The 16,305-nt window shown below is 45.0% G+C and overlaps 1 protein-coding gene across 1 annotated transcript in view; it reads right to left on the bottom strand.

The window, feature by feature from the left end:
• Positions 1-16,305, bottom strand: part of LOC144119314 (fatty acid synthase-like) — a 120,867-nt gene that overhangs the window by 49,985 nt on the left and 54,577 nt on the right. The window contains exons 14-18 of the mRNA XM_077651975.1: positions 10,970-11,224; positions 9,220-9,393; positions 6,167-7,391; positions 4,639-4,790; positions 2,251-2,460 (exon numbers count right to left, since the gene is read on the bottom strand). Of these exons, the coding sequence (XP_077508101.1) occupies positions 2,251-2,460; positions 4,639-4,790; positions 6,167-7,391; positions 9,220-9,393; positions 10,970-11,224 (2,016 nt within the window). The remainder of the gene's footprint in view (positions 1-2,250; positions 2,461-4,638; positions 4,791-6,166; positions 7,392-9,219; positions 9,394-10,969; positions 11,225-16,305) is intronic.

The raw sequence follows: 16,305 nt of genomic DNA, 5'->3' as shown, positions 1-16,305 counted from the left end.
TCCGCGCGGGTGCGATTATTAGAGATCAATCTGGACGTATCCCGACTGACAAGCAGAGTGTTAAAGCTGCATCGAGGCGGTATTGACCATGAACAGATAAACACTACAAAGCTGTGCGGCATTACTAAGCCTTCGTAGAACAAGCCGACATTAGGGTATTTAACAAGGTTGGTCTTTTCCCCAATTTTGCTGCATTTGGTATATTTTTTCTCGGGATCCATTTTATAGCACTCTTGTCATGAGTGTAATACACCATTTTTCTACATTTCGAAGGAACTGTTGTAGTAAATAGCTAAGAGTGATGTCATTCTTTCAGAGTAAAACCCCATGCCATGCTCAAGCGAAGTTTAGTGCAAGGCTGGATATTTTCAATTTTTTCAGTTCATGTAACAGCCGCCGACATTCCAAGCACGCCCAAACAGCATGCGCACGTGCATATTTGTGGGAGTGCGTGCTGTTAGACTTCCTCACGTTCAGTGAGAAGGCGGTAAAAAAAGATGTTTACAATTTAGCTTTTGATCTCATGAAAGCAGCATTACGGAAGCCAAAAAACGCTCACTGTAGCTTTTTTACAACACAAAGCATTGAATTTAGTCCCCTTGGTCCTTTGTTGGTCAGGACGTGGCGTATTTCATACACATCAGCGAGAGCCGCCGTGATGGCTGAGTGGTTGTGGCGCTCAGCTGCTGGCCCAAAAAACGCGGGTTCGATCCCGGCCTCGGCGGTCGAATTTCGATGGAGGGGAAATTTTAGAGGAAATTCTAGAAATACTAGGAAAGAAGCCAAGGTGGTCGAAATTTCCGGAGCCCTTCACTACGGCGTCCCTCATTTCCTGAGTCGTTTTGAACGTTAAACCCCCACAAACCATAGACCGTGTTTATCTGCTGCTGCCTGCAGTGCTGCGAGAACCAAAAATGCAGTGCTCACAAGACAAGCTGAAAATGATTTTTATGGAGCTCTCTTTGCGAGCCCTGCACTAGTTAGTCTGTAAGGTGCACACTTTATTTTTTTATTTTTTTATTCAAGTTACCCCTAAAGGCCCTCCAGAAGAGGGTATTACATTGCCTGTCACTTTGCCTGTCACTTTAGGAAGGACGTATAATAAATTGTGGGATTTTTTCTCTAACTAAAACAGTATAATTTAGAAAACGTCCCGACGTGAAAGATTTCCTGAAAAAAATGACGCAAAGCTGTACGTGCAGTTGACAGGTACCAAAGTACGATTCTGCTCAAGCGTTCTACGACTTGTACAACGTATCCAAACTTAGGATCCCTTTCCACCCAATTGTCGACATGAGGTGCGTCTCCCTTCGATGGTTATTGGAATTACTTCCCAAGTTCATATCATGATCACAAAAAAAAAACAGCGACCCATGCCCGTCACAACAAGCATTTCATCAAACTGGTATCTCCGGTGAGCCTTGATCCCGACGAATGCCTTGTCCCCTTTGGCATGGTGTTCCTGATCAGAAAAGGCCGCGTAAAGCTTGCAGTTTCCACTAATGTAGACCGAAAAACACTGCCGGGAAACACTGCTACTCGCGACTTTGCATAATGAAAATGCTCCGAAAAATAACCGCTCACAGAGAAACCTCCGCCCTCTCTATACGCAAAGACTTCGCGCCGCATGTGGCGCAAACGAAAAGCATTAGAAGAACAGGCATTTGTAGCCATCGCCGCATAATCTTCAGAATCCAGCACCGTCCACAGATTACATAGTCTGTTTCCCAGGCTTTCCAACTCCCCACTCCGTTCTCAAGCAATCCTCTCCTCCTCAGCACGTGCATAAAGCTGGCACCCAGATTGGTCCCTGTCACCCGTGAAGAACGCGCCGAGCCAGGCTGTAAACTTCGGGACGTTTCTAAACTAAAAACCTTTCTATGGCACAGAATGCCTGATTATTTACTAAAACTAGTTAGTATATTGAAGGTAGCAGTCACCCTCAGTACTTTGAGTTTTTGCAAATAATTCATTCCTACTACAGAGTTAAATTTATGTTTCAGTTGTGGTAGTCGCCAAGATTGCAACCATTTTGTTAATGCACCGATCTTCGTTTTGAAGCTACGCTGAGAAGACATGCCTAACTGATGGAGAAACGAGAGCTTTTTGGAGCATTTTTAGAAGGCTGTGGCTTTTACGCATTGACGAAGGAAAAGGACGTTACCCTTCGCCTTCTCATCAGGAAGACAACTACTTTTCATTGTGGTAACAGTTTCAATAAACTGATTTCTTCCTACGTGAAACGCTTACCCGGTAAAGCATCGTAAGGAAGCTTTCCTGTGGCGAGCATGACGTCACGAAAATTCAATGGAGCGTAATATACGCTGCACATGTTCTTTCTTTCGGCACTGCATGGGGAGGCATATTGCAGGGGCGACTCGTACCACTGCAGGCTGGACAGGTCCCCTAGAGTTCCAATGTTGAGGAAGGCGAATTGCGTTGGCCTTTTGGGGATCCGATCTACAGAACGCGGGAACAAAAAAGAAAAGCCAGCCGCATGATTACCATTGGACAATCAGGAAACGCGGTTAAGGAATGGCTATAGTGTATTTCTTGAAACTAGTTAGACCACTCATGTAAATGAAGTTTCCAGTTCTACGCAGGGTGCAAAACAGTTTTTATGCTTTTCTGCGCCATAATTATGCTGTTAATTTAATTAGTAAGTGGTAAGTCACAATTTCAGATAAAAAAGTGGGATTTCAAACTCTAGAAGCATCATTTGTGCACTTCTTTTTCGGTTTATATTATAGGGGCCATTATTTCAGCGATTAGCCTGGGTGAATCTAATGACATTGTAATGAGAGAGTGCGGTTACCATGTACGTAAATCTGTGGAAAACATCCCATTCAAGCACAGAGATAAACAGTGTGTTTCAGCAAGAGCGAATGCTCGCAAGCCTTCATTGACAGGGGGAAAGAAATGACAGGGCTAGCGATACCCTCAATACTTGGCGCTTGATGGCATAGGTTCGAGATGGCACAGGTTCGAGAGAACCCACCTCCATGTATTACGCATGCCTTGTGACAGACGTGGATAGCACTTTTTTTAGGGGCAGTAGGTTAACTCCGAAACTGCCTCCTAGAGTAGACAAAAGCGGAGTGCTTTGCATCAGCGTCTTTGGTGTGCTCACAGCTCTCGGTGTCAGGCAGTAGGTTAGCCTAAACGCGGCCACCTTATGACTCGTAGAAAGCCATGTATCAGCATCCTAGGAGTGAGAAATAAGTAGGATAAACGAACAGCTGTCTATGGAAATAACGAGCAAAACACAAAGTCCTGAGAGAGATGCAGGAAAGACGCATAATAAGAAGCTACCGGGATCAATGGCGGCGTTTACCACCCGAGCTTCGGCTAGTCTCGATCCCAGCGCTTCCAATGAGCAGGAGCGTGATGGATTAAAATAAGAAAACTTCCATCCCTGGGGTTAGACGGCAGCCCTTTTCGGTAGTCTGGGCAACAGCCACTGCCTTAACGCGGGGGTCCTAAGCAGTGTAGTCGATGCTTGCGTTTAATACACCACCTGTGCTGGCTGACGGTACATTTGTGATGTTTGTACTCATATGAGAAGAAATAATAGTCTTCTTAGAATACTGTTGTTACGTTACTACGAATATAGTGCATGCCAACCACCGCCGACAGCCATGTGTCTTCCATTACTGAAATCCATTCCATTAGGGAATCACAGCGATTGCAGGATGAAGGAAACTTTATGAGAATAATCTTTACGACGCGTTTGAGACAACATGCGGCTGCTGCAGTTGGGTCAGCAGGGAATTTCTTCAAGTTTTACTCATCCTGCTGCGTTAATCATCCTCGTGTACTTAACTTTTCAGTCCGGATATTTGCCTACATCACGTCGGCAGTGCTTCATTTCTCCTTTCGCAGGAATTTTTCTTGACCCTGGCTGAACCGCAGCGATGAACAGCCGCAGTGGATTTCGGGCAGGTTGACGCTCTAAGCCTAAGTTATATTGGCCTATATACATGATCATTTGGAAATATATGCCTGACTGAAGACTACACCGCACGTGCTGGCAGGTAGGCAAGTTGTGCATGTTATCTTGATGTGGCTGGGAGCATATGAAGAATATGAATAAGTAGATAGCCTCGACATCCCACATCCATACCTTTAGGTCTTGTCGGTGTAAGAATAAAAAAGACATGAAAGCCTCACGAACACATCTGCGGTTTTATGGCCGAGCACACTAGAAGGTGGCTTCTATATATACAAGGGCTGCTCTGTGAGCTCCCGGACGGTACAAAACACTTCAAGCGGTGCCGTAACTGTTGCGTGTAGCCAGCCACATGTCATTGCTCCACCACTCTCCCACTTGCTAGAAGGAAAAGATTATGGGAAGAGCGCAAACACACCTGAAATAATTTCAGCAGCTTTTTTCGCAAAAGAATGCCACTTTCTGTGTAGTTCTCAAAAGTGCATACTATTTATTGCATTTGTTTTAATGTTGGCGTCTTTGTTTCTTCGTTATATAACACAATTGTTGAATCATGCATGTGCATGAAAATACGTTGTTTTCGTAGGTCCGAATAGGATAATTCCGCTAATTTCTTTATCGGTAACGTATTCACTGCCTAAATATTTACTCGTTAGGTGCAGATTAAAAACAATATTACTGATACTCACTCGAAATCGTGCCAGTGAGCCTAAAGGAGCCCCATTCTCCGTCACGATAGACGTTCATGACAAGATCTTGAGCCACTATGTGGTTTAAGGCCGAGTTATTCGGACGTAAGTCAATTGATTGTCCAGACTTCAAGCTGGCATTGAACATGCACCTGGAATGTAGTGGGAAAACAGAAAAGTGAAGACCGCATTCCTTATGACGCTTCCTACGCTGAGACAGATCTCTCGTCAGGTTGTTTTGATACCTTCCTGCTGATGATGCACCTTTGATGCTACGATATCGGGTGGGTTTGTTGACTGTCCAGTGACCGCGCCGCGCCGGCGCGTCAGTCAGAGGGCATAGGCTTCTACAAATGCTGGAACCGGCGTAATTTAATGCGCACATGCCCTCATACATTACTGACTTCATCTTGTTGTCCAGTCCACTTGCAAAGGGTAATGATTGAATATGGCATTTCATCTTTAAAAATTAAACAGGTATGAACTAGGTAATTATAACTAATCCTGTGCTTAATGATCCAATATTTATTTTATAAAATGTGAAACAGCAGACTGTAATTTTCCGCAATTTGTTTCATTGCAGAAAGAAAGCTCGCTACCGTCAGATCGACGCTGGCGCCTCTCTAAATGCTATTTCGGTCCCTATTTTTCATTTTGGGGAACAAATTTGCGATGAGTACAGCTATAAAAGGAACCGACTTTAATACACTTTATTGACTATGTTAGTCATTCCAATAATATGGCAGCCTTCTACCAGATGCGCAATGCTGAGTAGCAAATTTTATGTGCGGCAGTTTAAATGTCCCAAGTGCCGTAATGTGCAATGGAAGCTGCTAACCACAGTCATTGCTTTTCTTGTTTGACTCTACCGCGTAGTCTCATTCACGTTTCACCCACATCTTGCATCCTACACCACTGGGTCATTTCGCATGTGGTGGGCGAGTAACGAAAACGAGTATTAGCGGCCACGGGGTCAAAGAAGGGTATTAGGCGTTTTCTTAGGAATCGCTTGTAATACGCAGCCTGTGATACTGAATGGAGACTGCTTAGGTTATCTGTTATTTTGAATCAGGAGATGGGATCTCTAGCTATTTGGTGCCAACAATTAAGACAGTTCTATCATTTAGCCCCAGAATAAATCATACAGTTTAAAAGATAACAACCAACTTTCACTTATCGGCTGACAAGCTGATATGAAGTTAGGGCAAGTGAAGCCAAACGGTACGCAAATAAACGGCAATCGAATATCAGCAAAAGTGCGAAATATTTAGGTTTACTAGTCATTTTTACTGTTTCTCTATTTTTCCTTAAGCTTATGTGTAACTCTTTGTAATGCTATAATGCTGCAGATGCAAAATTTTGTTTGATTTTGGTTTTTTCCATTGCGCTTTCTATATCCGGTACCTCTGTACTTTTTTCCCCTATTATAAGGCGATGTTTAGTCCTATTGCTGATTAGTTTATTCAGGCGCAGACTTAGCAATCATAACTCAAAGAAGCGTGGACTACAACATGCACATAATCAGTACCTGATGGGGATTTCTGGTGCTTCCCTGCGAAGACAGTTGGCCAGCCCAACAACACCGCTTGTGCAGCTATCCTCTGCGATCAGCCACAGCCTCTGCCCATTCGTCTTGTTTTCGTGGTCACGAGATTTGGCTTTCAGCGTCTCGATCCAGTCGTAGTGCGTATTTTTAACCTTAACTGTTTTCGGTATGACCTCATAAGAGCGAGATTCATTCTTCCTCAAAAGCAACAGTGCTGAAAGATTATCAGATTTCAGGGCAACTAGGCTGAAACCACTTGACCCTAAAATTGACTCAACAGCTTCAATGGTGTGAACTGAGAATTGAGTGTCGGCTACAGCTGACAGGAACTTCTCGGCTGGAGTCAAGCTCGTGCGAAAGGCCACTAGCACAAATCTGTGTTCTGTGCACAGTGTCGACAAGAGCTCGATGAAAGGTTCAATGGTCCCCTGAGCAAGGACGGGCAGCCAGGCGACTACCAAGTCAGCTTCTGGCAACTTGGTCTTGGCAGGAGAGGCTGGGTTCCAAGCGACTAGTTTTACTCCTTCAGGAATTTGCGCTGCAGCGAGCTTATCCGGGGACGGGTGAGCCAGAGTATAGTCTGACTTCAACACAACGTTAGTAAAAAATAGGGCAGATGACACGAAAGGAGCCAGAACGCTATCTCTTCCTACAGCGGCTATTTCGACGACATGGAGCTTCTTTACATTTGTATTCTCTACTACGACGTCAAGGAGGTGCCTCAATGGGTCCTCTTCAAAGAGCGCTGTGTTAAGACGGTCCTTTTCCAGGTCTTCCTTGCAGGCAGTCGTCACCGTTTGCACAGCGGTGACTAAGGACGAAGGTGAGTTGTCCACCTGCTTCTTAACAGCAGCGAGAACTCTCAAGAGTCCTTGGTCCGCGGCCACACTTCTAAGATATCGCAGGACCACTTGCTCGGGAGCCTCGCAGAAATCTTCCAATATTTCATGTATATCTGGCTTGTTCTCGCCTATTGACTGCAGCACCATGCGAGCGACGCCATTACAGACATCAACGTATTCCCGTACTTTGGCTCCCCTTTCCTCTCGCGTAGACTCCTTATCAACGTATGGCACAAATTGGTACTCGCTGAGCACCGCAGCCTGATTCACTGCACGTCGGTGAGTGATGAAGGACTTCACGCCTTGTATGCTAATGCCTCCAGCATGGCATTGTGCTAGGTTCTTCTCGTATACGACATCCAATCCTGCGTAGAAAAGGGTGACCGGCAGATGAGACTTAATGGGTGAGTGGAGAACATGAACGTTCTGAGCATTTTGTGCTATAAAGAAAATCCGTGTAATTATTGGTTTTAGAAACGGAATAACTCATTTACTTTATTTATTAAATGCTGTGAAAATCTCTTAAGGTCGCCCTTTGTTTTTATACAAGGTAATATAGGTTTCTGTTTAGACAGCTATTCTCTATCGGATATAAAATTTTCGCTCATCAAACTGTTCACCACGGACCATTAACGTGATAACAGGAAAGTATTCGCAAAAACACACGTATAATAGAGATACTTCTTGACTTGATGTTGTGGTTTATTAAACAGCAAAGAGATTAGGAAAGGTTGCGTGCAGGCCCGCAACTGCTGTCTATTTACTTCAGCACCTCATCTACTGATGGCGGAAATACAAGGGATGGGGTAGAATATACAGAGGTAACCTGAGGAAAAAAGGGATGGCAAGAAAGGATAGTGGGGTAAAATATTGAATACTATATACAAAGGCAACTGTAACACATTTACAGAATTAATAAAAATTGATGGCGCACTAGTCTCCCGTCAGTGTACCGCACAACGATTGAGCGGTCACTGTGTAACTCTGCTGTGCACCTGCCGCGCTTTGTCACAGTTTATCATGCGCATGGCTCGCCTTTAGAAGCAGCTGGTGTGGAACGTCCAACTGCTTTTCCTCCGTAGGCACCGCACGCGGCGCGTCCTGTGCCGGCGTGTCTACACCTCTAGCAATGAACGGGTGACATGTGCCGTCTGCTCCCCAACAGGTCGGCGCCTAGCGACAGAATACTTCGGGTGTGATGCAGATACTTCTACCAAATATAACCGTGAAAATGACGGAAACAGTGATGATGGCCCAAACCTATCTCGTTTTCTTTCAATGGAATATGTGTCAGCCAATTTGTGCCCCTAAGAAATCATTGCCTCTGTTAAATATATCCTTGCTCAGTGGAGTCAGTGATGTGTTTTCGCACCACCAGAAACGGTCGCGAGTCACCAGAACAAGGGAAATTTTTTTTCCAATCGAGCAAGAAACAATGAGTTAGCACACTCCAGACATACTTAGAGACAAGCTATGTCTATCCTAGAAGTCTATGGTAGCTGGCTCTGACCTACTGCGCAGTGGACCACGCAAGCGCTCTAGATCAATGCATGGCCTTCTATATGACCAGAATATTTTTAATGGAAATATGTAATAAAAAGGAGCATTGGCCAAGCGCTCTAGGTGATGAATAGCAGCTCTCAACTGTCAAAAAAAAAGTATTATTTTCGTTGTTTTGCTCCTTTCCACCTCTAGAAAAGTAACAAGCAGTCTAACATCAACAGTTTAATTGAAATTGAGGAGAGTGCAGCTAAGAACGAACATGAAGAGAAAAAAAAGCATAATAGATCAAGGTACAAAGTCTAGTTAATGGTGAGTTTACTCCATTTGCAGGCACTGCCTGTAATGCGGAGTAATGAAAACGGATAATCCCTTAAGGTAGTAGTGTGGATTATAGAGGGCGCAAGCGTGGTAGAGCAGGCAAAGAGTCAGGCAAGCAGGTGAGTCTAGAAAGCTTCCCGGACACGGTGTTCGAAGGTGGCGAATTACTAATGTTAATTTCCCCTATGCTTAGTGATTAAGATTGCTTCTGGTCTGGTGCTCGCCTTTCACTTGAGTGAAGAAGTAAAAAAAAAGACATTTCACACAATGTTGTAAAGACCAAAGCCATTATAGAGACTTTTTATGCAGCCTGCGATATTAAAACAGAAATCATCAGTTGTCTAGAAACTGATTACCTGTGAAGTAAATTACCTGTGCTTTGGAGCTTCTCGGTAGCCTGGGCGTGACGTAGAGGGTCAATCCAGCATTTCTGGATTCGCGTTGGTAACCGCAATGCTCGCAGAGGAGCGTCCAGGATGCCAAACTGCAACATTGTGTCCATGAAGGTCACCCAGTTGTCTTGCCACTTGAGCTTGCCGTACGTGTCTGAGCGAGAGTGCGGAGTAAGAGCGGAGAGCAGAAACACTGGAAATTATTTGAATACTTCTCACTACATTATAAAATTAGTCGCAGGAGAGGTACGGTTTTATGCATGTCGATTTCAAACCTGTTACACTTGATGCAACTGCACCATGGGTTCTCCGGACATATAAGGCGGCTTTGTTTCAGCGGCTGGAAGTGTTCGCCATGAAGACCGCCATACGCGTGAACTTTTTGTACCTCTAGTGTCGCATGGGCAAGCAGTGTGCGGGACGACGCACTGATAGGAGAGAGCTTAAACGCAACTTATCTACATAATAACATGCACCTTCGGAGACACCCTGTGGTAGCAAACGTTGATCAAGAGCACGTTGTTCAAGATCAACACTACAGCTTTTCGTTGTAGGTGGCAAACACTTCTAGAAGCCTTATTATTTCAGTGACGAGTCTGGCAGCACGACACATATTCTCGTTGTATATTGACTTCGTTGTGCAGGCTAACTGACCAAGATAGGGGTACTATGATAAAGATGATCAAGACGTCCCGCCGACGCTAAGAAGAGCAGAAGCAGCTAAAAATACGAAAGGCTGATTAGTCCACCCTCCTCTTCACAAGGATGAGAGGGATGAGGGTTGGCCGGCGTTGTAGGCGTCTTTATTTTTTCTTTATTTCATTGCCACTCTTCTTCCTTATGTACAAAATCTAAGAGCATTTGCTCTTCGGTTTTTTTCTTACCGCTCAGGCATAGAAAATCATGAATTCGGTTTACATGAATTTGATTGTAATCAGTGTTGTTATCCGGCGCACTGACTTGCCATTAAGAGTCGACTTGAGATTAAGCAGAGAACAGTTAAGCACATATTATTCTAGATATTAGCGCGAAAATCTTACCTAACGTTTCTGGCACGATAAGCAAGACAGTTAAAGTGACACTTTATAATACATATTTCAAACGAGCATGAAGTTTTGCCTACATAGTGCTAAACTGTGAGGGCCGCTTTGAATTTCGGGACAAGAATGCGACAGAAGCACGTGTATGGTATGCATCTTGCTGACAAGCCACGTTGCAACAATTTTCTCTCTCACAAAGACCGAGGTCTAATGGTGAATCTGCAGGTCAGTGCTTTCGCTTGGTTGAAGAGACATGTTCCCGCATGATATCGTGTCTCAAAAAACAGAAGTACAAGGAAAAGTAGTATAGAGAGATTCGTATGCGGAGAAAGTTTTACTAGAAAACAGATCATGCGTCTATCACGTGGTATCAAAATGCCGTTTATAGAGGGAATTGTCTTTATTTCACATAAAGCGAATCAAGCTGGATCAGTACGGTTCAGGTGTAAATCGAATATAATGAAATAAGCCGCACGATACGTCTCTGTTAAAAGCATTTCGAGAAATTAATGCAACTGATAAAGGCAATTCGAATTTTCGATACCTTAAATGCGGCTACAAAAATAGAACTTCTTTTACCACTCCCTATCACAGACTTGATCACCAATAGCGAGCACTAGCGGTCATTGCATGGAACCTGCAGTTGGCTTCAAGCGGAAAATAATAAACAAATTGCTAAAGAAAACTCACTCTCTGTGTTGGCTTTTAGAATGCCCTGGAAGCACTCGCCATACTCATAGCCACGTAGCCGGAGCTCCTTGTAGATGTCTTCAAGTTCCAACTCATAAGCAGCGGCATGGTTAGCAGCACCTGCCGAAGCGTAGTCGATAAAATCGTCGTCCTCATCGGCCATGCGAATACGGCCACTCGCCACCACCGTGCCGGCTTCGGAGATTTCAAAGTCGCCCGTGGCGCGCAGGATACTCACGCGAAAGCGTACGGGACCTGCGCATTAAAACCGTGCTCATTAAAAAACCTGCATGTCCTGTAGCTTCAATTTTTACAACAGCGATTGTGTATCAGTATAGTCAAGGTGGAGTTGGAAGGAGGACCCTTTTTAGTACCAGAACATAGATTGGCCACTCTTATTTAACGGAATGTTTTGCACCCCATTTCCCGTGCGTGATTCCACGCTATATTTCCAGTGGTGAACGTTTTCTGTGAGCCAAAAATTTAACGTTTGCGTTTATGGCGTAATCTGCCATATTAGTGGTCGCTGTTAGTCTGACTGAAGGGTCATGGAAGGACATATTAAGAGCGCGCTGCTGCGCCAATTCTGTGGAACTTTGTTCCGGATCGCACGGGCCAAATGCTTGCGCATTCTTTCAGGCACGCTTTAGTCAATGGACTGGCGCGGATACCTTCTATGCAGGGAGAGAATGACGTAAGTTTTGCGGCAATTGCGTCATATAGCCGGCTGTGACGCCACTGTCCCGTGGAGCGCGACTAGAACGTCGTGCGGCGGCTCTATGAAATTTCCTCAGGTAAGTCTTCAACCTGCTCAGAGCGGCCGCTCTGCGAAAGGCATCACGGACAGGTGCCACCATGAACTTCAATATGTCATACCAATTGCTACCGTTGTAAAAGCAGTTAAGTTGAAAGCCAAAAAAGTCAAAGATGACCAGTGCGATTCAAACAACATTATATGAGTTAGCGTTGGTGGCGTGTACAGTCTATCAACCACCATATTGCACCCATCCCCCCCTCTCCAAACACCGGATCCAATGCACCAATCACCGTGCACCATGCCATAACCCTCGCCCCTCTCCCTATGCTTGGCGACCTCGCTTTCCCTCTCGCGACCCGTCACCATCAGCAGACCCTCCTTTCTTCACTTTCCACTGCACTTTTTCTTAATTCGCTTTGCCTGCTTTTCACCAAGGCCTCACACGCAGGACACTGCCAGATACTTTTCGGGCTATTTGGGGTTATAATGCTAACGTATGAAAACTGAGCACGAGGCAACAAATATTGGTTTTATGTTAGAGGACATCCACCGGGCGACCGCGACGGTACATTATTAAACTTCACTATTCAGAAAATTGAAAATTTAGTCCTGTGAAAATAAGCGCTCTTGTAAGAAAGCATGTAAGAAAACTACTACTATTATTTCTTTTCTTGCATTGTCCAAGGTCAGGAACAAGGAACGACAATAGCTCGACTACGCTTACGCTACATGTACGCTTGAATTTTGGTTTATAATTTCAGACCACTCACATAAAGGCATGTCCATGAATTCAGTTAACGAAGTATGCCTTTGTGGATAAATAGGCAGGCTCACATCCTCATAATTTTCTCCAGGTTTTTTTGCTCCTGTAGTGCTAAGCGCTTTTATATCTGCCTGTCCGTCAGTCAGTCCGTCCGTCCGTCCGTCCGTCCGTCCGTCCGTCCGTCCGTCCGTCCGTCCGTCCGTCTGTCTGTCTGTCTGTCTATCCGAAATTTTCTGTACTGGCAGTTATTTCAAATTTTTGCAACAATATATTTGGTTTTTTAGACAACCAAATGCTATCATACGGTTAGGGCCTACTGACTGGCGGCAATGGCCACTTACATAGGAGCGAGATCGGTGGGGCGAGGAAAATAGCAATATAACAAAACCTACAATATCTTTGTAATGTCCTCTCCTGTATAATCAACTCAATATCAAATGACTTCATTCGGACATGAAACACAGTACATGCCCATGGGATGATTGAAAAGGAAAGCTAATAGCAAACTTCCTGACGAGGCCTAACCTCCGGGCTACACATCAATGGCAGAAGGATATACAAATCCATTTTCCTTAAAAAATCAAATTCAATAACAAAAAAACAAAAATAAATTAAATACCACCAATATATGTTGACATAGACACATGACACTATAAACAAAGAAAATACAGCAGTAACACTGCAATTCCCGTCAAGAAAGAAAAGATAATGGGACAAGGGCAAGCATCACATGTCATAAGTATTTGGTAGATCAGAAACAACTGAAATAGCAACTTCATAACTCCAAAATACCATTTGCCTGAACACATGTAACCACAACCAATGCTTCTGTGCTGTGAAAATCATGCCAGAAACCTTTGTTTCCGGTTAAGATGCGCTCGTGAATAAAAGGTAACTACCATACAAGAAAGGTTTTCTCAGAATATCGACGCACACAGAAAGGTACCTGGATTTTAAATTGGTTGACCCTGTGGCTGACAAGCGTTCAATACTTGCTTCGCTAGCAAACCGTGCAGAAAACATCGGTTTAGACCCAGGAAGGCTTAGGAACGGAATGAAGCTGAAGAACCGGGCCTTGAGCGAAACGGTTACCCCAGAAATTTTACCAGGAAAGGGACAAAAAGATTCGAGCACACGTGAGGAGCATGACAGCTGACAGTAAGAGTTGAAACGGGCTGCGATTCCCAAAATGCCTCAGGTCACTGAAACGCTCTCCCTGATCTTCAGAAAACATGGAGGGCATATCGAACACATGCCAACAATTAAGCTGCTAGCCGAACTTGTCAGTGTGAAAGACCCGCTACCGCGCGCTAAGTTCCCGGTGTCATTTATCGAATCCAATGACGCGACGGTCGCTCCCTCTACATCGGAGAAACCGGAAACATTCAGCGACGCATGAGGGATCAACAGGGTGATGGAACAAAAGACCGCACATCAAAGAAAGCGATTTTAGAACAGGTGACATCCAACGTCCAGGAGATAGCCTTGAATGAGGCGGCGATCTTGGGAATCGAAAGACATCGGCTGGACTACATTTGGAGTCCCTTATCATACAGACGAGAGCCAACACAATGAGCAAGAATAAAGGCAAGTTTCATCACATCTACGGGAAAAGATTGCGATTGATCCTGAAATATATTCAAGCCTTCTCCTTTTTCCCGAGACAGTCTTTTGTTGAAAAGGGCCCCGTATGGTACCCGTAACCTTATTTTCGTTCTCGATTTGGCCAGTGACCCAACCTTGAAATCCGTCGACTGCTTCGTCGACGGAAGGGGCAGGAGCATCGGCAGCAGCAACAACGGATTGTATATAAGCGGCGTGCCACGAAGCACGCGGCAGTGGGCGCGGCGGCAGTGCCAAGATGAGGGCCGCAAACCCTTTTGTCTTCTTCATTCAGGTGCGCAAACGCTACGGAAAATGCCTTCGTAGCAGCAATGTTTGCCTTCTTTTGCTGCCGTGCCCACGAGCCGTGATTGATTTGATGTGTTATTTAGGTGTTTCACTGCGATTCTTGTTGCTCCTGGGCGGCGACATCGAGGCGAACCCTGGACCAGATAATTCGATTTCGGAGCAATTGAGTTGATTGAGACCTACAGACAACAAATAAAGGGAAAAATGTAACGAACAAAAAGCTCAACGTCCATGAAAAGAAGCTGGAAGAGATAGGAAGCCTTCAGGAAAAGTCATGGAATGTGAAAAAAAAATAACTGAATTGGAGCAACAGCTTTTAGTAATTAGAAAAAAATTGATTGTTTAGAAAATAGAAGACGACGATCAAACATTATTCTTTTTGGCATAGAGGAGCGAGAAGAAGAGTTTGAGGAAAACTTCATACAATAGTAACAAAAGATATTCTTGAAGATAACTTAAACGTGAAAGCATCAGGTATTGAAAGAACACATCGTCTCGGTAAGCGAAATGCAGACAATGGAGGCAAAGATAAGCCTGTGACCTTTAGGTTATTAGACTGCCGTGATAAAGTGAACATTCTAAAGCTCTGCTCTAAACTTAAAGGATCTACCTATTCCGTTAGCAAAGTATTTTACAAATTGTCCGAGAGGTAAGAAAAAAGCTGTGGAATCGAACCAAATAAAATCGTGACAGGAAAGAAAAAGTGAGGTTGACGTATCATAAAAAATCCTAATTAATGGTTGTCTTTTCTCCTGGGACAATGATAGCAACGACATTGTTGAACTAGAACCAAAAAACGAAGACAAAGAAGTAGAGCACAGTATGGAACCACGGGCCACTCGGTCAAGGCGCCAGAGATGATCAATCTAGACGTGCGCAGCCTTATCCACAAATATGACGGTCTAGAAGCTTACAATCAAGTCAGCATCAATGAAGTAAAGTGGAAGGAAATATTGTTACAGGTTCTATTTACAAATAATATTTACAAGGCAGGTCGAGAGGAACCTGGTGCGCCGGCGGCAGGATACTTGACTTTCTCTTCTACTTCCAGCCGCCGCACGTCTTCTTTATTCCTCAGAGCCCATGCGCAGCACGTGACATTTCCCCGTTCGCAGACGAAGCCCTCTGGGCCAGTCAATCAATCGGGGTCCCGAGAGTGGAATGGCTTCAGCCGTGCGACATGCACGACCTGGCTTGTCCTTGAGCGGCGTCCTTGCGTTGATTGGGGAGAGATGACATAGTTGAGGTCATTGAGGCGAGCAACAACGATGAACGGGCCTGTGTAGTGGGATAGCAGCTTTTCTGATAAGCCACGCTTGCGTAGGGGCGTCCACAACCATACAACGTCACCGGGCAGGTAGGAGACATCCTTGCGCCGGCGGTCATAACGCTGCTTAGAGCGATGCTGCGATGCCAAGGTGCGTATCCGGGCAATCCGACGGGCTTCTTCAGCGCGACATAGAGTGTTGGCAATAGAAGGCTCGGTGTCGAGAGAGAAAGGTAAGATGCTGTCGAGGGAGCTTCGAGGCGGACGGGCATAAAGAAGGAAGAATGGGCTGTAACCAGTTATTTCATGCCTCGACGTGTTATAGGCGTATGTAATGAAGGGTAGCACGTCGTCCCAGTTCTTATGGCGGGAATCGACATACATGGCCAGCATGGTCGTGAGTGTCCGATTGGTACGTTCAACCAGTCCATTAGTCTGGGGGTGGTACGGCGTCGAGTGGCGAAAATGGCATGAACTAAGACGCAGAAGCTCTTCCACAACGTCTGCCGTAAACTGGCGACCGCGGTCACTGATAACAACTCGAGGAGGTCCATGCCGGAGGATGACAGCACGAAGAAGGAAGAGTGAGACCTCAGCAGCGGTGGCGGAAGGTAGGGCGCCGGTCTCACAGTAACGGG

Source organism: Amblyomma americanum, chromosome 2 (genome assembly GCF_052857255.1).
Source record: "Amblyomma americanum isolate KBUSLIRL-KWMA chromosome 2, ASM5285725v1, whole genome shotgun sequence".
NCBI lineage: Eukaryota > Metazoa > Arthropoda > Arachnida > Ixodida > Ixodidae > Amblyomma > Amblyomma americanum.
This window is presented reverse-complemented; position numbering and strand designations above follow the sequence as displayed.